This window comes from Neocloeon triangulifer, unplaced genomic scaffold (assembly GCF_031216515.1).
Source record: "Neocloeon triangulifer isolate White Clay Creek 2 clone unplaced genomic scaffold, ASM3121651v1 ptg000009l, whole genome shotgun sequence".
Lineage (NCBI taxonomy): Eukaryota > Metazoa > Arthropoda > Insecta > Ephemeroptera > Baetidae > Neocloeon > Neocloeon triangulifer.
Window position 1 is genome coordinate 277,245 of NW_026775551.1, and position 21,324 is coordinate 298,568.

Sequence of the window (21,324 nt, forward strand, 5' to 3'; positions counted from 1 at the left end):
TCGCCACCACTGCTGGGAACAGACTTCCATATACTCTTTATTTTCATTTTTTTTTTACATCCAAATGCACCGATTCGGAAAATTACGCCTCGGCAGGGAGGTCGTTTAACATTTTCCCCCGTTCATATAATCGAGAGCGGCCATTTGGGGAAAAAATGTTTCACAATTTAAAAGGACCTGCGAACGATTTGCAGCCATTACCGAGTGTAAATAAAAGATGGGCAAAATTGTAGGCTGGATTTGCGTCGCAGCTGCATCGCCCGTCCGTCCGTCGATCGGCCGGTTTCGAAAATTTCACCCGCGCCAATTCGCTGAAAGCTCACAAAACCGATGGACGGCTTAGCGCGGGGGCTTTTTACTGCGCGTTGCGCCAATTCGCTCCCGTCGCCATAAAAGTTCTCGCTTACCCCGGGACGTGCTCGATTTCACGCCCGCGGACAAATACACACAGTTACTTTACCATCTATCTTTGCCCTCCTAATAGAATGTCCTCTCTCGCGTCGACCGAAAAATGGAAAAGTTCATTGCTGGCCATCTCGTTTTATTTCTCGCGAAATAGAAAATTTGATCATTTTGTTGTTGTTGTTTGATAAATTCAATATTTAAAAAAAAAATAAGAACTCTACATCTACAACCTACGAATGGGAAGCAATAAAAGATTAGTTAAGAAGTTTCATAATTTTTAGCCCTGTCAATAATTAAAAGAACTGCATGATTATTTCCTTAGGTTTTAAACTTTTTTGCCACTATTTGCAGTGCTATGACTGAACAAACATAAAAAAATGTTTTATTACATTAGATTAGATTGAAATATTAAAAAACTTGATTTATCATAAAAACTCAATAAACTAGTATTTCTATTGGCAATTTTCGTTTGGTCAGCCTATGGCTTATTCGGCTCATTGTCTTATCAAGGAAATAAATCGATCCCAAAATGTGAGTTGGTTGCAAGGCTGCGAGAGTGATCAGCAGCGACACCGTTCGGCGAGCGAGCAAAGTCGGACGGGCCGAAGAAAAAGTTTAAGCACTAACACAGGATATCACTGCGAGGAGAGAGTGGCCCGGTGGATGTTGGGGGCGGTGCACCTGTTGGCAGCAGCGGCGGCGGCCGCCGCCGCGGTGTAGTACGCACTCTGGTATGCCTGAGGTAATTGCATTGGACCTTGGGCCAACAAAGGAAAAAGCGGCCTTGGACGAGTCGTGAGCATCACCAGTCACGCATTCACCAACCAAGCGACTCGGAGCTCGGCGCTGCCGCTTCGAACCGAAATAAAATTTATCCATCCCGCCGAATTTGTATTCACCGCCGCTAATTGCAAACAAATGGGAACGCGCTGAATGATTAATTAACTTTTCCTGCCTCGCCTCACTCGGCTGCTTGTTTCGTGTTTTGTGTTTTTCGCTGGTTTTGGCGTTTTAATTGACCGCGGCGGGCGTTCCCACGCCTTTTCTGCGCCCGTGTGGGAAATTCGCCTGCAAGAATGAGTTATGTAAGCGGTGTTAGGTACACCGGCCGGGCTTTGTGAGATCACAAAGGCGACTTACCACCTTCCACAGGCATTTCTCTTTTTGGAATTTTTGGGGAAAATGAGCGACTAATTATATAATGCCGCATCAAATGCGGTTGTAACATTTTTTCCAAGGCAGATTATTACATTATAGTGCATAAAATAATTTGAAACTAAAATCATAATTAAGGAAATAAAGAGAAATTAATATATTTTAGATTTCCACGAAAAAACGATCAAATTTGAAGCAAACTGTTTTAATTGTAATGCTTGTTCATTTCAATTTATTTCTTATTGTCAAATTGTTTCGTATTTGTCAAATTGTTTCGTATTTGTCAGTTACCATCAAATTGTTTTTTACATTAAATTAATTTGAAAGAAATGAAATTGAACGCAATTCAATTCCTGCAGCAAAACTTGATTTTCTTTTCTTTTAGCAGAGCGACGAGCTGTTTCCCTTCTCCAAGGCAGACACTTGTTAGAGTTTTAACAGGTGGAAGTCGCCGAACACAGTAAATAGCACTAATGGCAATAAACCAATGAAGTCCGTCTCGACGAATCGCGATGATTTCGCGCGCCGGAATTGCCTGGCAAACAACAAACCCGCCTCGTTTTTCAATCGCAGTTTGTGCGCGGAAAGGCACACGCACTTGTAATTTGCGAGCGTCGCACGGTCCGGCAAATTATGCAAAAACCGTCCGTCGGCAGTAATTTCAATTTGCAGGCAGCTTATAAATAATTAATAACAGAGCCAGCAAGCAGCGGCAAAATCAACCGTGCTGTCGTGCCCGATCAAAATCCTCCCTTTGGATGGGGATGGAGCTGCCCACGATGAAATATTTGACGACCCCTGCAAAGGGTTGCTCTCGGGGGCAGGCAGGCGGCGGGGGCCGCGCGGAGGCCGAGCGCAGGGGCGGCTGCGCGTGCAGGGGCGGGGGCGGTGCCTCGCACTCTCGGGGGTGACTCACCTGCAACCGGTAGTTTTAAGCACCGGTGCTTAACAGGTAGGTGAGCCGGGCACGAAATCAAGAGCTCCTCATCAAAATGATTATCTCGTAGAGCCGAATTCCTCGCTCAAATGCCCTCTTCAAATTAATCGACGGAAATGAGAGATAAATTTTTAACCCTCGAGTCCCATTTTGCATTTTTAATCAACTGTTGCTCTCTGTTGCCGCCTACAAAAAAATCAATACTAGCGACAGAAATAAAAACACACAAGAGCATCTTTTTTGCTCTTGAGTCGCTGCGGATGCCAATCCGGCTGCATATTCAAATGTGACCTGTGTTGATTTGCATGCTGCATTTGGAATGCAAAAGAGGCTTGTCGCAACGGTGACTCGCGTCGGAAGCTTTTATTTCCACGTTTTTCTTGGAAAAATGCGTCAGAGTCATATTTATGTGCATAAGTTGGCTCTTCAAAGGATGAAAAGGACTTGAATCAGAGCATACGAAAATAACTTTAAACCTGCATCTTTAATTATTTACCTTTTCTAAGAATTGTTGTAAATAAAATAAAACCCGTGTGTAAGCCAACCTGCATTGTTTTAAACAATTACACATTAACAATATAAATAAGTCAAACAATATAAATTATTAAACAATTAGCAATAAAAACAATTTAAATAATCTAAATCACTAAACAATTAAAAAAAACAGTCAGTATAATCTTATGCAAACCCCTGACTTGTAATCTTCTAATGTTTGGTTTACAATAAACTAAAATTGTAATACCAATTGTAATACTTTCTTCCCTTGCGTGTGTAGATTACAAGACAAAAACTGTGATCAGTACCACCTTTATATGGGAAAAGACAAAACGTGACTTCTTCGACTGTTATTTTAAATTTTTAATTGTTCAAAGATTTAATTATCAAATCTAATTTTTAAATTTTGTAAACTTTTTAATATTCATGTTGAAGCTGTAAAAAACTTAAAAAAATATGCTCAGAAAAGGAATTAAAATGCATAAATCTTAATTTTTTTAAATAATTAATTTAGATTTTTCAATTTGAAAGTAAATTGGCATGTCCAAACAATTTGCATCAAGGTTGCCTTATTAGTTAGAAGTGATGCTGCGGTTTTTATTTGAAAATTGACTTTGTCTTAGAAAAAGAAACCATTACAGAAATCCCATAACAAAAATAAATTCAGTTTGCGGTAAGAGATCCTGTATTCGTGATATTTGAATATTTCTAATGGAATTTAATTTTGGTTCAAAGTTTAGCAGGAAAATTGATTTTTTTTTCATGTACTAGAATTTCTCCTGATTTTCACCGGCTTCCCTTTTCACAGAAACCAAACACCAAAACTCTGCAAAGTAGCGTCCATCACAGCCCAAATATTTCAATTTTCGAATTCTGCCTGTTCGAAAAGCGGCTCCGAGCACGCTTGCAAATCTGCGTGGGCAGTTGATCAAGCGTCAAAAATTACATCTTTCTGTCAACAGCAAAAAAGGGATGGAAACGCTCTCGCCGTTTGTGCATTTGAGGAAAAAAGCGTGCAGTAGCAGCAGCAGCAATCATTCAAAGCGAAAACAAATTCGCAGCCGGCGTTGTTTGCTCTTTGCAAACACGGCGCTGCCAGTGCTTTTAATCAATTTGCAAATGCACACACGGTCCGATCTGTTGGGTTGCAATCCGTTTGTGCAGCGTCACCCGGCATAATAACAATATTCGAATGCATCGCCGCAGGCGCCCTGGTGGAGCTTTGTGCGCCGCCGAGCGAAAGGCCAGCTCACAATCGAGGATCACATGTGCAATTTTGATAATTACCTATGCTAATGCGGTGGTAATGTGCGAGGCTGCTGCTCTCAAAGCAAAGAGCCCTCTAAAAACTGGTCGCGCTCCCAAGCCCACCACCGCACTGCTCTCACTCCGCCTGCTGCTGCACGACCCGAATCAATAAACTCGCGCCCCGTACTGCTTTGCTCTCCTCCGTACACACCTGAAACTTGCATAATTGCACGAATTGTTGGTCGACGACGAATTTAAACTCGCAGCTCTGTAATTGCGAGCCGCCACGAGTTGGCGTTCGATTGCGCGCAGCGTCGTTTCTTCGCCGCCGAACCGCGCCACAAACCTGTTGCATTTTACATAACATTCCGCTTCCCAATTAATTGACGGCTGGCACTTTTGATGATGGAGTTAGTGAGGCCTGCAAGATCAAGGTTTGCTTTTCCACGAGTCAAATTGTCGCGGTGAATTTTCTCTTCCAGTTTTCCCTTCTCAAGATGGTCGCTGTAAAAATGCTTTTTATGTTATTTCTTGAGAAATTCAGATTCAGATAATATTTATTCTGTGTAGATCAACATATGTACAGAAATAATCTTTGGAATAGGTCACTGTAATACAGCTATATCTCAATATAACTATAATACAACTTACTAAATTTAAAATACATTTAAAATTCAGTTCACACAATTTTACACAAAAAATATTCATGCACGTCATAGAACATTTTGTCGTAGAATATTAATTCCAATTCCTTCTTAAACACTTGATAACTATCAATGCTTTTGATTCTATCGGGAAGATGATTGAAAATTCTAGGGATCATGATGTGAGGGGACTGCGCAGTCAGCAACAGTCTGTTTGGTTTGACAAATAAGTCTTGCTCCGCTATAGGTTTATTTCGAGTACTGCGATTCTGGTGCACCTTGCTTTCAGAATTTTTGAGGAACAATTCAGGATACTTTTTGTAAAATTTAACACATTCAAAGGCGTACACAGAGAAGGCTGGCAGGATCTGAAATTCTTCAAAAAGTGGCCGGCAAGACTCGACAGGTGTCAATGCCTTCCAGTATCTTTTACCTGCCATCGCACGGATAACTCTCTTTTGAGCAATGAAAACTTTTTCCAACATAGGCGACCCACCCCAAATTACAGTTGAGTATAGTAAATGACTTTGAATATGGGCGAAATATACATCTCTTAGCAATTTAGTTTGAATGCGCTGCCTTAATTTAACAAAAAGGTACGTGGTACTTAGAATGAAAGAAAGTGCACTGTGAAAATGCGTCATTCAGAACAAATAAGTTTTTATATTTGTTAGTTATATTTCATCATACAATACCAGAAAATAATTTAGTGAAAATTCAAATAAAAGAAGGTAACACATTTCTTAAAATTTATTTTTTTCGAAGATAATTTATATTTTTGGTTATTTCAATTCAAAATCCGCTTTTTCTCGATCGGTTCTGCGAGTTTATTGATCAAGAAAAAACAACATCCTGCGTTACGACGAATGAATACAATGCATTTTCCACAAAAATATATTTTACCTGAAAAACCAAACGAAAAATAATGCAGTCTCCTCTCGACCTCCACCGAGAAAGGTACGCTCAAAATATATAAACGCTTCTCTATTCTGACCAAAATTATTATAAAAATTAAATTTGGCAAAATATTTACAACAATAATTATTGACCAATTTTTGAAAAAATTTGGTAAAAAAATATATTTACAAAGAATTTTTGTCTAGCAGGATATTTTTTTCTGAAACAATAAACAACTCACAAAACCCATCAAAGAAAAGCCGACTCAAATTTTCATATATCAACTCTCGGTCGTGAAATAAATACAATGCAATATTATTATTATTCTTTATTGACTTATGAGACGTCGCAACGATGCAATTACTCAGTGCGACGCGCCCCATTTGCAACATAGTACATGATAATTGAAGAGAGATATCACAATGTATCCAACTGAAAGAACTCTCCTATCATATATTATATTTTATATGCATAAATCTTATTTTTACTAATTTAAAATGGAAGTAAAGATGTTTGAAGTAAATATAAAAGTCTTCTAAGAGCAGATGTTGGTCAACAAATTTCTTTTGCAGCTAAGGATTGAAAGAATTGTGAGAATAAAAATTTCCTAATTTTAATTTAAAAAATTTCATGAGTAAAGATCCAAACCAAGTTTTCCCCTGATAAGCTCAGCAATGTTTTGCCTAAAATTCTTAATTGATGAATCTCATTTTTCATTTCAGTTTATAAATAAAATTGTATCCGAAAAATTTCATCACATTTGCGCTTGACTTTCCAGTATCAAATTAAGCCCCCCCCCCTTTGAGCCTCTGCAAAAAGAGCACCAAGTGCGAGAGAATCCAATTCCATTTTCCAGAGCGTCGCGTTTCCCATTCAAACTCTCGCGTCCAGAACATTGCGTGTCGATATATTTAGTAAAAGTTTCGCAACAAGCGCCGTCGGCGTCAAAGCGAAAACAAACATACGAAATTTGCTATTGTTGATTTAGCAGCGGCTGCGGCGCTTAGCGTCGAAATTTTCATTTCTCGTGCACGTACACACGGACACATAATACTGGGGGCTGTAAATGTAGGGAGCTGGAAAATCTGGGGCTCACGTGCGGCAACCTGCTGCTGCTGGGCGCGATGCTGCGCTGGAGATGGAAACCGGTAGTCGGGAAAAAAAGCACCGGTGGCTGAGCGAGCGAGGTGCGCGGCAACGGTGCGTGGTGGGTCGGCCGAGGCTCGGCCGGCGTTCGCCAGCGGCACAGTCAGTCGTTGGCGAGAGGCAGCAGGCAGCTCGAGAGCGAGACTCTGCGCATTCTCTCTGTCTCTCCCCTTGTTCAGAGAGCGGCCCCCAGCCTCCGAGAAAATAGCCGCCTCCAGGCCTCCGCGAGCGCGTCCGGCCCGATCCTGCAGGGGCCGCCCCGGCACCTCTTTCCTCCGCCTCCTCTATCTTTCCTCGTGTGCGGCCAATGCGCTAGCGCCCTCTTTCAGCCGCCCCCGCCGCCGCCGCCTCCGCCGCCGCCGCCACTGCCACTGCTTTTCAACCCGGGCTTCGTCGTCGTCAGCCTGTCCGCCCCCTCGACCTCCCCCGACCGCCACCTGGCCCTGACAGAGCAACATCCCGCCTCCGAAATGGTGAGTAAAACCCACTGGAGGCGGCGTGGGGGCCGCAACAGGTGCCCCGACTGCCGCCTCCACAGGTGGATCCGACCCCCGCCCCCTTCCAATCCGCAATTAGTCTCCCCCGATGACTGCAACTATTTAACCGAGTTGAAATAATTTCAGCAACTTTTGAAAAACTCTTAGAAATTCGCGGGATTTCGTGTAATATTTTTGCCACTAGGCGGTGTTGCCTTTGCGCGTCGCAAAGAGAAATTAATATTTGATAAATGGAAATTGCAGAATTCCGCGAAGGCCATTTGTTTGATAAAATTTTCCTTGGCATGGAAGCCGCTGCTGGCCTGTTGGTGTGTGGAGCGGTTGCCGCCGCTTATTCAAAAAATCGATGCCACGAACGCGCGCCAGCCCCACAACCCTCTGCACACTAATACCCTGGCACCCAGGTTTCGCGATACACAATATTTTTTTCTCTCATTACACGTACGTGCCGTAAAAATTATAATTTACAGATTTGGCGGCCCAGCGTTGCCATTCTGCTTTTATATTATATGTTGTACTCGTCTTTGCGGTCCGACAAAAAATAATAATGTTGTGCACCGCAAATGGATCCGCTCGGCAAACAATAAGCAGGCGGAGGATGTCCTTATTCGGCAGTCTTGTCTTGGGTCGTGTTTAAGCCGCTTTTTTTATTTTCGTCTTTCTTACTTAAGCGAAAATGCAATCGCCGGGGAAAGCGGAAAAGATAAGATAAAGAAATTACCTGCTTACTTATTTACCCGGCTCTCGTTTGTTTCCAGCTGGGAAAATTGAATAAAAAAGATAATGCCGTGTAACAATAGATTTTTTCCTCCGCGTCTCTCTCTCTCTCTCTCTCTCTCTCTCTCTCTCTCTCTCTCTCTCTCTCTCTCTCTCTCTCTCTCTCTCTCTCTCTCTCTCTCTCTCTCTCTCTCTCTCTCTCTCTCTCTCTCTCTCTCTCTCTCACGCACAAAAAAAAAATTACCATCGCCGCTTTTTCCGAGCGAGCAAGAGAACGAAACACGCAGCAGCCCTGTTAATATCTCTCAGCCTTCAGGGGCATGCAAAGGCTCAGCCACAATATTTGTAGCGACGACTGTTGGTGCGTGCCCCGCGGCGGGCGAAACCGAACAAAGAGTGATTAGAGGACGACGAGGGTGCGAAATTTCCATTTTCTCCAAAAACAATTGCGCCGGGAGGGATTAATGCGCGCGGCCTGGATATAAGCAAAATATTTTCATCTTTTAATTTTGCACTGGGGAGTGTGTGAAAAAAATTGCACAGAGGCAAAAAGCGTTTGGTGCGGCGCGCCGGCTGGAAATAATGCGCGAATTAAGCGAGCTGCTGGCCCGAATGACTAACAATAAGACGGAATGCAGCCAGCGTCTGGCCGATTTTCATCTTCTCCGCCGCAGAGAGCCTACTTTCAAAATGGTCCTCGGTGTTTGCTTGAGCCATTCATTCTCTTCCTTGGCTGCAATGAGTGGCCAAAAAACTGACAAAAAGAGTCGTGACGTCAGAACATAAAATGTTTGATTAGAAAGTGGCGTTCTGAAATGACTAGAAAAACCAACGTGACACTGCAGCCATCGGTGGATACGGGAGCTGCAAATTGGCCGATTTTTACTAATTAATTAGGCGATTGTTCGGAGCTGATCGATTGAATTTTAGTCCCGCTGTGAACTGAGTGTCCAATATCCGTGTGATTGGGTGCCTCCGGCCGGCCGGCAAATTAATTTACGTTACATGCACCCCTGCCACCTGACCGGCCGCCGGGATCATTGGTCATATCCGAATTTACACGTACGCCGGCTTGGCGTCGGAATGGCTCCATAATTTGCTCGGAGAATCGCAAATTGCTCCTGTATCGATCATTCGTTGGGCTATATTTGGACGGACGCACAGATCCTGAAACGAGCTGCACTCGCCTGCATGCAAATGAATTTCGCTTGATTGCAAATTAAAATGGCACGGCGCAAGCAATATCCGACTCGGTTAATCGGAAATTAATTTGGGCCCTATAACTTGTTAATGAGCTAATACTTCACTTAAAATTTTGATTAGCATCTTTTTAGCAGTAAAGTAAATGTACAATTTTTTAGAATTATATGCAGGAACGTTTGAAATATACTTTTGGATGATTCTTCTTGTTAGTATTCAGAAGAATATTTTGTAATCGGCAAATATTTCAAACTCAACATAAAACTAATGTTGGTATTTAATCATAATAAAATAGTGTAAAATAGGAATTAAATTTGAAATCATTTTATAAAATTTAATTTCAAAATAATACAGGAAATTGATTGAAATTAGGAAAAGATTCGCTAGAGCAATAAGTTGCAAAAGGTGGTATTTATTTTACTCTTTCTTTTACAGAGAAAAGTTGAGACAATATAATGAAAAATATAAAACATTTTTTTTCATTCAGTTTATTTTACACCCATTTTATACATTAAGTGTTTGAAACATTTAAAACCATGCTTTATATTATCAGTGGCAACGCTGTCTGCTTCCTGCTTCATTTTATTTAAATTCCTATCTAATCGCATTCACGAGGCGAGAGCTCGATCAAATTAGAGAAAAATAAAATGGTCATAAAATACGGGGGCTTGCTTAACTGCCAATTCTCGTCGAAAAGAAGCAGCGCAAATTACTTTTGTTGGGTTTTTACGAGAGGAAAATCGCGCTCCTGAGAGTGACAGAAATTGAAGCCGATTCGCAGGCGGCGCTCGGGCCTAAAAATTGACAATCTTCGCGATTGATTTTTTTTTATCCAGCACAACACACAAAGTGGATGTAACCAAAACTTGTGAACGTCGTTGTGTTCCTTCGGTGCGAGAGCGCATTATGGGCTTAGGCTCCCCTGGCAGGATACACGGCGTGCATTTTTCAAAGTCGATCCATTTCTCGCTGCTCGAATGCCGGCAGGGCTTACGGGCGTTGCACCCCCGGCTACTTTGGCAACAGGTAAAGAGGCAAGAAAAAGACGCCATGTTTTCATATTTACGTCGGAAAAATATCGAATCAGCGAACAAGGAATTGTTGCTGCGGTGTTTTTGAAAGTAAAAAAAAAAACTTTGGCCACTATCACGCTTTTATTTTTCCTGCACCAAATTGAGATAAGACGGTGGTTTCCCGCAACGGCTCATTTGAATTTTTCGCGCGCGCTCGTCAATCACTTTTCCTTTGTGGTGACTGCAGATAAGCGGCGGTTCTTTTTTGACCATAATTAATAATATTCAAAGCATGACGGAAGCTTGTGTAGGCGTGGTAAGAGCGGCGCTCCTCAGTGTTTCCAGACATCGCGGCGATCTCCAAGAACGCCGGGCCGAATTCTTGTTGTGCTCTAGTTTCCTTCTTCTGTCTGTCGTCTCGCTTTTTTTTCAAATTCGTCTGCCAACCATCAAGGCAGATGTCCATGTTGCAACCCTCTGACTCGCCGACAAAGAGAGTTTCTTTCTTTTTTTCAACCAAATTGTTCTTAAAATTCAGTCCATTCGCTGATAGACTCGGACTAAAAGAGAAACCCCGCCAATTTCTGATTGTGTCTCTTTCCCATGAATCGAGAGATATGCACAGTTTTCCTGGTACAATTACGTCCCACTGGACTATCTGGTTCTTTTCAATAATTTAACTACATTACATATTTTATATTTGTTTGAAGAAGTTGACACTGGAGGAGATGATCATGGAAATGAAGAAATCGGACTTTTCCTCGTTGCAAAAAAATTGTTTTTGTTTTCAAAAACAAACGGCTCTACCAGTTTCGGTCACGGTCTGTGACCTTATTTCATGAGCAAGAAAAAATACAAAAAATCAGCAAATTGAAAAAACACCATTTTAAAATAAAAATTAAAATCTTAAAAACTAACAAATTCAGGTACCAACCTCAAAGATGTTACATAACGATATAGAGCGGTTACAGTATTTTTTCCCTTTCTAAATCCAGGTATTTGGATATTATTACTATATCTGTAATTATATTTATAGTTATATCAAGATATAGCTGTATTACAGTGACCTATTCCAAAGATTATTTCTGTACATAATGTTGATCTATACGGAATAAATAATATCTGAATCTGAATAATATCTGAATCTGCCCCCACCTGGTTTACTCCAAAAACCCCCCCGGCAACCTTCCACTCTTGTGGTAAGTGGTGCCGACGTTTCACTGGTACCTGAAGTCTCAAAAAACCCTTTGCCCGAGTCTGTTAAGCTGCCACCCTCCGAGGCTCCTGACGAGGCCTTGCCGCACATCACGGCCGACCTGGCAGGAGAAAGGCGGAGTGTCGTCGCGCTGGCCGAGCAGTTCCCGGTCGGGCGGGCCGAGGAGCTCTTGGTTGGGCTACGTGGGACCGTTTCCGAGACCAACAGGTGGCCACTGCCGAGAAAGGAGGCTTCTAGCCACCTGAGTACGCAGCCCACCCCATCTCCCAAGATTGCAGCACCATCGCCATCCAAATCCTCGTCGATAAATTATAGGTGAAATTCAAAAAACACAAACCGCAAGTCCATACACAAAGTCGCCTAAAAAACTTAAATATATTAAATTTAAATGTCCGCGGGTTGAAAACACCAGATAAATTTACCGAGTTTGAAAATTTTATTCGAAGCCTGCAAGTACGCCCAGATTTAATAGTAATAACTGAACATTGGCTTGACTCATGTGAAATTAAAACCTTCCATTTGGAGGGTTACGAACTAATAGCTTACTTTGGCCGAAACATAAAAAAGTTTGAAAGAGGTGGAGTACTTATCTTAAAAAATAAACTTCTGAAAGCTACAGCAAAAAATATAAAAATTTTTTCTAAAGAGATGTTTTTTGAATTCTGTGCAAGCAAATTAATAATGCAGTCCGCAAATGGGACCGTTCATGAATGATTTAAGATGAATTGGACAGATTTTTTTTGTTTCGAGCACCACTCTGATTTTTAGATATGTTGTTAGGGTTGATGAGAAACTACTTTGACCAAATTTTGAGACAAAAATTTTTAATACTTTTTGAAATATTCGGGTTTTTTGAAAAACTAAAAAATGCCTATATCTTTGCTCGTATTAATTTTAAAGTCATGAAATTTCACCCTAGTAGGTAACTTTTTGTTCTGAACAACTTTGCTGTTGACCAAAATGTCGTAGGTCAAAGGTCAAGGTCACTAAAATGCATTTTGAGTTTTTAAGGCCCATTTTCTCAAAAAAGTATATTTTTGATATTTTTTGTGTAAATGCAAAAAATGTAGGCCGTTAAATTCTACATCTGTTCAGCAAAATTCGCGATGGCGTTATTTTTAGTTTTTAAGATATTTTCATGTAAAATTAAAAAGATGCGTTTTGCCGATATGCCGTATTTTGATATTTTTCTGTTTTTTTATTTCTAGGAGGACTAGAGCAATGCGGTTTTCACTGTTATACCCAATTTTTAATTCTGAACAACTTTTCTGTTGAATAAAAATACCTAGGTCAAAGGTTAAGGTCAGTAAAATGTATTTTTATTTTTCAAGGCCATTTTTCTCAAAGAAGCATACCTCGGATTTTTTCCGTGGTATAGGAAAAAATGTAGCCCATTAAATTCTACATCTGGTAGGTAAAATTCAGAATGGCGTTATTTTTAGTTCAAAAGATATTTTAATAAGTTTTCAAAAAAGCAAAAAAAAGTTAGAATTTACTATGGAAAATATGTACGGAAACGAACTTTTTAAATACTTATTGAAATATCTTTTGAACTAAAAATAACGCCATTCTGAATTTTACCTACCAGATGTAGAATTTGATGGGCTACATTTTTTCCTATACCACGGAAAAAATCCGAGGTATGCTTCTTTGAGAAAAATGGCCTTGAAAAATAAAAATACATTTTACTGACCTTAACCTTTGACCTAGGTATTTTTATTCAACAGAAAAGTTGTTCAGAATTAAAAATTGGGTATTACAGTGAAAACCGCATTGCTCTAGTCCTCCTAGAAATAAAAAAACAGAAAAATATCAAAATACGGCATATCGGCAAAACGCATCTTTTTTATTTTACATGAAAATATCTTAAAAACTAAAAATAACGCCATCGCGAATTTTGCTGAACAGATGTAGAATTTAACGGCCTACATTTTTTGCATTTACACAAAAAATATCAAAAATATACTTTTTTGAGAAAATGGGCCTTAAAAACTCAAAATGCATTTTAGTGACCTTGACCTTTGACCTACGACATTTTGGTCAACAGCAAAGTTGTTCAGAACAAAAAGTTACCTACTAGGGTGAAATTTCATGACTTTAAAATTAATACGAGCAAAGATATAGGCATTTTTTAGTTTTTCAAAAAACCCGAATATTTCAAAAGGTATTAAAAATTTTTGTCTCAAAATTTGGTCAAAGTAGTTTCTCATCAACCCTAACAACATATCTAAAAATCAGAGTGGTGCTCGTAACAAAAAAAATCTGTCCAATTCATCTTAAATCATTCATGAACGGTCCCAAATATTAATATTATTGGTGTCTATCGGCCGAGTAATTCAAAGTCAAATAGTAAAATTCCAGAATTTCTTGAACACATTGATTCAGTTCTTATGCAAAACAGGTTTTGTGGTCATACAATATTAGCAGGAGACTTTAATATCGATCTGAGGGTTAATGACGAAAATTGTATAAAACTTAAAGAAATCGTAAAATTACATAACCTAACCTTGCTAAATGAAAATAAAATAACAAGAGTAAATAAAAATGGGGGAACCTTACTAGATCATGTTTATGCAAATTTTAACTTGGAGAGCACATTTAACATAATTCCAGTTTTGTTCTCAGACCACAGTGCTGTGTCAGTATCAGTTAAACTGCCAGTAGAGAAAATTAAAGACACTTTCAAATATATAAGAAGCAAAGGCCGCGCATCAGCTCTATTATGTTGGCCAAAAAAAAGATGTCTTCCGCCCGAGCCATAAAGCCCCATGGCTCTGACGGCAGCAGTGTACCAACATAATTTTGGGATGCGCAGCCTTTGATAAGAAGTTACACTGAAGATAATTATCTGAATCTTTTCTCCCTCCTTGAACAAGAAAGTTGGGAGCAAGTTTTCCAGGCCAGTTCAATAAATGAAAAAAGTGAAATTTTTATGGGCATTCTCGTAAAATATTTTGAAAACTCTTTCCCCTTAAAACGAGTTATTATCAGGGCAAATCAAATCGGTAAAATTAAATTGACAGATGATACGCGGAAATTACAAAATAAAATTATTAATTTAAGTCAAGAAATAAAATCAAATTTAGATCACATGGTCAAGGCTGAACTGAAGCTAAAACTGAAACACATGAAGAAGGAAGTTGTTAATAAAATTCAAATAGAAACGAAGCAAGTAAATGATAGGAAAATTGCAACATCTAAAAATAAATCCAGTGCAGCGTGGAAACTTATAAACAATAAATTAGGGGAAAGTAAAAATTCAGAGTATATTGACGAATTGAATATAAACGGTGCTAAAGAATCAATTAAACTTAATATCGCCAATTGCCTGAACAATGCATTTGTTGAACCAGAGCCTGACCTAAATAATATAAATTTAGCTGATTGTTCCAAAGTGACTGATAACCTTTGTAATATGGTACAAGAATTACAGCTTTTTGAGGAGTTTGAAATATATAGTATAATAAATCATCTCCCATCTAAAAATTCATCTGGGTGGGATGGAATTTCAACCACTGTACTGAAAAAAATTTCAATGTATATTACTGCGCCTCTTACTTATTTAATAAACGAGTCATTCCTAAAAGGTAGTTTCCCCGATAATATGAAACTTGCTAAAATTATCCCACTGTTTAAAAAGGGCGAAAAAGAAAACCCTTCAAAGTATAGACCAATTGCGATAACATCATCAATATCAAAAGTATATGAGAAAGCCTTCTTACATAGATTGGAAAACCACTTGAACACTAATAATATCCAAATACCTGAGCAACATGGATTTAGAAAGGGAAAAAATACTGTAACGGCCTTATATAGTTATGTAACATCTTTGTACGAATCAGTTGAAGCAAAAGAAAAAGTGAATGTTATCTTGTACGATTTCTCTAACGCATTTGGCACCCTTCATCCACCTCTCCTTATACATAAGTTAAAACAATACGGTCTAAACGAGAACTTGCTCTCGTGGTTGGCCTGCTTCTTATCAAATAGGAAACAATTTGTACAGCTTAAGAACCTTGGTTGTGATAGGTACGAGTAGTTTATTAACTCGGATATATTAGAGAGTAACAGGGGTGTGCCGCAAGGCACAGTTCTCGGCCCAATTGGGTTTTCTATGTATTTAAATGATATTCCTCTCGCTGTGTTCTTGGCCCTCCTGATTTTGTTTGCCGACGACTCCACGGCTATAGTCAAGGGAGAGTCTTTCCCTGAGGTAAATACTAAAACGGTTGCTGTAAATGAAAGTTTTGTCGATTTTGCTAATGATAATTTTTTGAGGATAAATTCTAAAATTTTTGAGGAAAAATCTAAAATACTACAAATACACACCAGCCAAACAAAAAATCTTGTTCAACCTGATGTTAAAATTGAAGATAAGAGTATAGAAATCCGTAAAACTGGTAAACTCTTGGGAGTACAAATTAATGATACACTTAACTGGAATGATCACTGTGATAAGGTTGTCAATAAAATGAGAGGAGTCTCTCGTGTGTTCACTAGACTGAAATACAAGGTGTCAGATAACATTCTTAAATTGATCTATTTTTCACACGTTCAGAGTCATATAATGTATGGGATTGTAATTTGGGGGGGTTCTAGTCATTTAATCAAAGTATTTAGAGCACAGAAAAGAGCGTTGAGAGCCATGGCGGGCATTCCCTACTGGCGATCTAATGAAGCGTTGGATACTTGTAAACCAATATTTGTCAGATATAATATAATGACTGTGCCATCGTTGTATATACTCGAATGTATAAAATTCTTAGTACAAAACCGAAACCTATTTCAGAAATATAGTGATACTGTAGATACGAGGAGAGTGACTAGACATAATCAGACTAATCTTTGCTGTAATGATTTGGTTGTGAAAGAAGTAAAGCTTAAGAAATCTGTAGAAAACCCAGAAATCATGATCCCCAGAATATTTAATGCATTACCGATATCTTTAAAAGTCCTCGAAAATGACGAGGTTCTTGTAAAAATGGTGAAAGCTTTTGTGTTAGAGCACAAATTCTATGACTTGAACGAATTTTATCGTTTAAATAATGCCATGTACACTGACTTATTTTAAAAAGCTGTTATTTACTATGTATGTTATGTGGTATATAATGCTTAACAAAATAAAGAAATCTTGAATCTTTAAGTGGTTTTCCAGTCTATTTAAAAAAGCATTCTCATACACTTTTGATATTGATGATGTAATCGCAATTGGTCTATAATTTGAAGGGTCTTCTTTTTCTCCTTTTTTAAACAATGGTATAATTTTTGCTAGTTTCATATTTTCGGGAAATTTTCCTTCCGAGAATGATACATTGATAAGATGAGTAAGCGGGGCTGTTATGTATTTTGAAATTTTCTTTAAGACGGTAGTTGATATTCCATCCCACCCTGAGGAGGTATAGGATTAGAGGTTATTAATGATACTACAAATTTCAAATTCTCCCATCAATTGTAAATCTTGTGTAACACATATTATATCACCTATGAGTTTCGAGCAATCATGAATATTCACATTATTTACATCAGGCTCTGGTTCAATAAATCCGTTATTCAAGCAATTAGCAATATTTAATTTGATTTCTTCTCTTCTTCCATTAATTAAGTTCCTGTATCAACTCTACATTTTTGTTTTTGCCAGATTGAGAATTTATAAGTTTCCATGCTGCGCTGGATTTATTTTTTGCCCTTAGTATTTTATTATCATTGACCATTTTACTTTCTTTTTGTATGTTACTCACAACTTCCCTCTTTAAACGTCTTAGTTTTTGTTTCATATCCAGTTTTAAGTTGAAGTCTAGATTAGAATTAATTTCTTTACTGAGTGCAATCATCTCCCTTTGTTTGTTTGTGAGTTGCAATGCAGCCTGCGAGGACACGGGCTATAACGTCATGTTGCGGACGTGCTGCTCTTCTCTTGCTCGTCCAGCTCCAGCAGCCCCTCCCTGAGGCTTCGGGCGAATATCTCACGGTCACGTGACCCCCCCATCTGAGCGTGCCAAAGAGTTGAAGGAAGGTGACGTCATCCTTTTGTGGCTATTTAAACAATGCGCCCAAAGACAACAATCGCCGCCGCATGGACACGCATTTTTCCTCCCGGAGAATCTCAAGCACGCGATGATTTTAATGAAAATTTTAATAATATTTTTAGGCAATGTGGCGCGTCTCGCGCAATAGAAATATTCGCTGCTTAGCGGGCTAGAACGCGCGCGGTTGAAAAGAGTCTGATGAAAATGAGCGCGTTAACAAAAGAATCCGAGTGAGAATAGCCTTTTCCAAGTAGATTTGTACCATTCACGGAGGATGGACTTGCAATTTAGATCTCTAATGCAGGTCCATTGACGGCGTAAGATGAATTGAATCCCTTTTCTGCCTTTCCCTGCTCCAAGGGAAGAAAAAAGAAAAGACGCGCTACAGTAAAAAGTAATTTTCTTCTTCTTGTACATATAAAAGATCTGAATTCCAGTCCTTCTGTTGTTTCATTCGGCGAACGAATTTTCATGGGAAAAGTTGAAGACCATTAGAGGGAGGGCGGAAAATATTGTTTGCAGAGGATTTCCCTAGGCTGTCGGGAAGTTGGGCCAAGCGGTCTAATTGGTTTGATAGATTGGATGCCGCTCGCTCGCACCGCCATATCCTGTGAGATTTGCGAGCCGTCTGGAAATAAATGTGTTTGTGCGGGAGCCGATTTCGTTCGCGCTTTTGTTTGCTCTTCAATTTCACAGCGTTTAAATTGGCCGCCGACCGGGAGCATTTGTTTCCGTATTTAAAAGAAAAAAGCTCTTTTTGATTAATTTCCCACCGGCGTTCTTGCCTTTGCATTGAATATGCACAATTTCACCGCGTTTAATTGGAATATTCTCGTCGAATTTGAATCGCCGCCGATGAGTTGAAAGGGAACCATGCACGGGCAGATTCGCGCGCGCATGATTCTTTTTGCGCAGGTGGGTACGGCACCTGCGGCGCTGGCTGAAGGTCAGCTGGTACTCCAAGTCGGTGCTCGGCGCACTGCATTTTTGCACTCTCGAATGCAGCCTGGCGACCAGTTGCGGCTTCTGCACTCGCTCCAGACATACCATTTTCATTGTACCCATTTTTTCATTCATTTTTCTCGTTCACCAGCGGCCGCGAGCGAATTCGATTAAAAATTAACCTGAACGCGTGTTAATTATTTAAATTATCGCGGACCTTCCTAAAATTTGACGGTGTTTTCTCGGAAAGACGGTGTAAAATAATATTTTGAAAAGGATTCGAAACAAATGGCCTCGTTACTGTGGCATTTACACACTCGCATGCCAGCGCGATTATTTCGAGCCGAGATGTTTAAAGAATGAAATAACTCGTGCTCGCCGCTGAATAATGGTGATGTATTCCTCTCTCGCTTTCTGTGGCTCGAATTTGGGTGGGCGGGGAAGTGGGACTGCCTCCCACCCTTTGATTCTTCCGCCGCCGAAGGGGCTCCTTTCTCTCTCTGTTGTTACCTTCGGAATTAATCCAAACGATGCAGCATCTCTCGCTTTTTATTTCTGCACTGAAGGTTTTACATTTTCGCGAGTTATCGTTTTTGCCGGAGAAAAAAAAGGGAGCGGAGACGTGCAAAAGAAGAGATGGCGAGAGAGAGAGAGAGAGAGAGAGAGAGAGAGAGAGAGAGAGAGAGAGAGAGAGAGAGAGAGAGAGAGAGAGAGAGAGAGAGAGAGACTCGAAATAGTCGCGGCGGTCGCGCACATTTTGTTGTCGGCCGCCTTCGCCGGTGGTGCCTGCCTGCACCGTCCGCCCGCGGTGGTTATTTCTGGCCGGCCACATGGCTAATACAGACTGAAAATGCATCTGTCAGATGAGAGGCTGGCCGGAGAACGAGCGAGCCAGCGCGACCGGCCGGCGAACACCTTACTTGGAATGCTGCCGCGCCGCTCCGCCGCAAAAAATGCACTTCCAAGAATGCTTTCCTCAACCATCATGTACCTTCAACCAATTTTCCCTAAATTCTCTCCTTCTCGATGCTTTTACACTCAAAATTCACAATTAATATTTAAATTATAAATGTTTCCACAAATTTAAGTTAATAAATATATACAAAAAATCTGAAATAAAATGTTTAAAATCTCAACCTTTTGAAATTTTCCTCCAATTCTTGTTAAGCCAGCTTGCAATTGACCCAACAAAACCACCCCTTGTGACGATGCAACCCTCCAGCCGTTGGGCTACAAATCGCAGATCTATCTATCCTGAATATAGAGTTGCATCGATGCGATTTAAAGGAGCGGTCGCGGCGGGCAGAATTACCGGTCTGGTGAGCGTCTGAGCGACTGGATCTGAAAATTGCCTTGACCTTGAAGGTAGTGAGAGAGGTCAGTGTCCTCCCCCCTTCCGCCGCGCGGGACACGAACCAAAGACTCGTTCTTTTTCTCTCTCTCGCGTTCTTCGCTGGTCGCCGCCGCTGTTGCCGCTGCCGTGGCCAACAACTGTGACACGCCGCGCTCTATGGCCACTTAGCGTGCGATACATATCTACTTGTTTTCGGAATACTCAATAGACAAGTGCCTGCTCGTGTCGGAACACAACTCGCGCACAAGTATACTTGGCTTTCGTCGGTCCGTACTTGGCATGGCGAATCTTGGAAAATGTTGATCTGCACGTGTTGATTGTGAAAGTTTACTTCAAACATTTACCGTCCCAGTTACAGGTTTATTCTTCATAAAAAAATATAAATAAATATTTTGGCAACACCAACCGTAAACAGAAACGTTGAAAGTTAAATGTCATAAAATTTCTTAACTAGAGTGTGAGTACTTATATTTGAACAAACGCGTATGTTTAAGTTTCTACAAGTAAATATTTATTTTCAAATATTTTTCTACTTTTCTATTTGAATGCTCCGAAATTGATTCCTATTTTTGGGGGAAAGAATAAAGAATTGTGAAATTGTTATTTTGTTAAATATAAAATATCTTTTTCATTTTTAAAGTCATGATATTTAATTAAATTTTTCCAAATATAAAGATAAGGAAAAATAATAGAATTTAAAGAATTATTTAATTAATACTTTTCTTTTAAAATTCTGAAATAAATTAGAAATAAAATCAGTATATTACCATTAAAAAGGGCGTGGAACAAAAGACCAGCACCAAGGATAGGAAGTTTTTGTTGTACATGTTGAAAAGAAATTAAATTTGCAACTTTTTAAATAAGAAATTTGTTGAACCTAAGGTAAATCTAATTGTGATGAAATTGAACTCTGTACTGAGAGTATTGATTCAAATGGAATCAAATTTACTGCTCAGCCTGACGTTACCCCATTTAAAATAGAAAAAATTTGAAGTTATTCCTGTCTAAGAAATCATCTAGCTGGATATTCTATGGATACGTTGAAAAAGATTGGTTATGTAGTGCTCCCTGTGAATGAGTCATTTCGCACTGGTAAATTCCCGGAAGTGCTACAATTAACAGTAATAAAGCCATTGTATATAAAGAAGGGTGAGAAATCTGATGCTAGAAGTTATCGCCCAATAGCCTTAACATCTTCTGCAGCAAAAGTATTTGAGAAATGTTTCCTAAATAGAATTGAAAGCTATTTCGCTGAAAACAATCTCCTTGCTGACAAGCAGCACGGTTTTCGAAAAGGCAGGAGCACAGTGACTGCACGTTTTAAGTTAGTGAATGAAATTTACGAGTCGTTTGAAAACAGAGAAAAAATCAGCATGATCCTATATGACTTTTCTAATGTCTTTGGGTGTGTCGTTCCCGAAATTCTGCATGC

General features: G+C 39.7%; 1 protein-coding gene across 5 annotated transcripts in view; it reads left to right on the forward strand.

Annotated features, from left to right (window-relative positions):
• Positions 1-21,324, forward strand: part of LOC132195120 (polypyrimidine tract-binding protein 1) — a 112,644-nt gene that overhangs the window by 46,603 nt on the left and 44,717 nt on the right. The window contains exon 1 of one of the 5 annotated variants that reach the window (XM_059616891.1): positions 7,017-7,400. The exons of the other annotated variants lie outside the window; for them this stretch is intronic. Coding sequence (XP_059472874.1) covers positions 7,398-7,400 — 3 coding nt within the window. The 5' untranslated portion in view covers positions 7,017-7,397. Of the gene's footprint in view, positions 1-7,016; positions 7,401-21,324 lie in introns of those variants that run through there. 5 annotated transcript variants of the gene reach the window in all.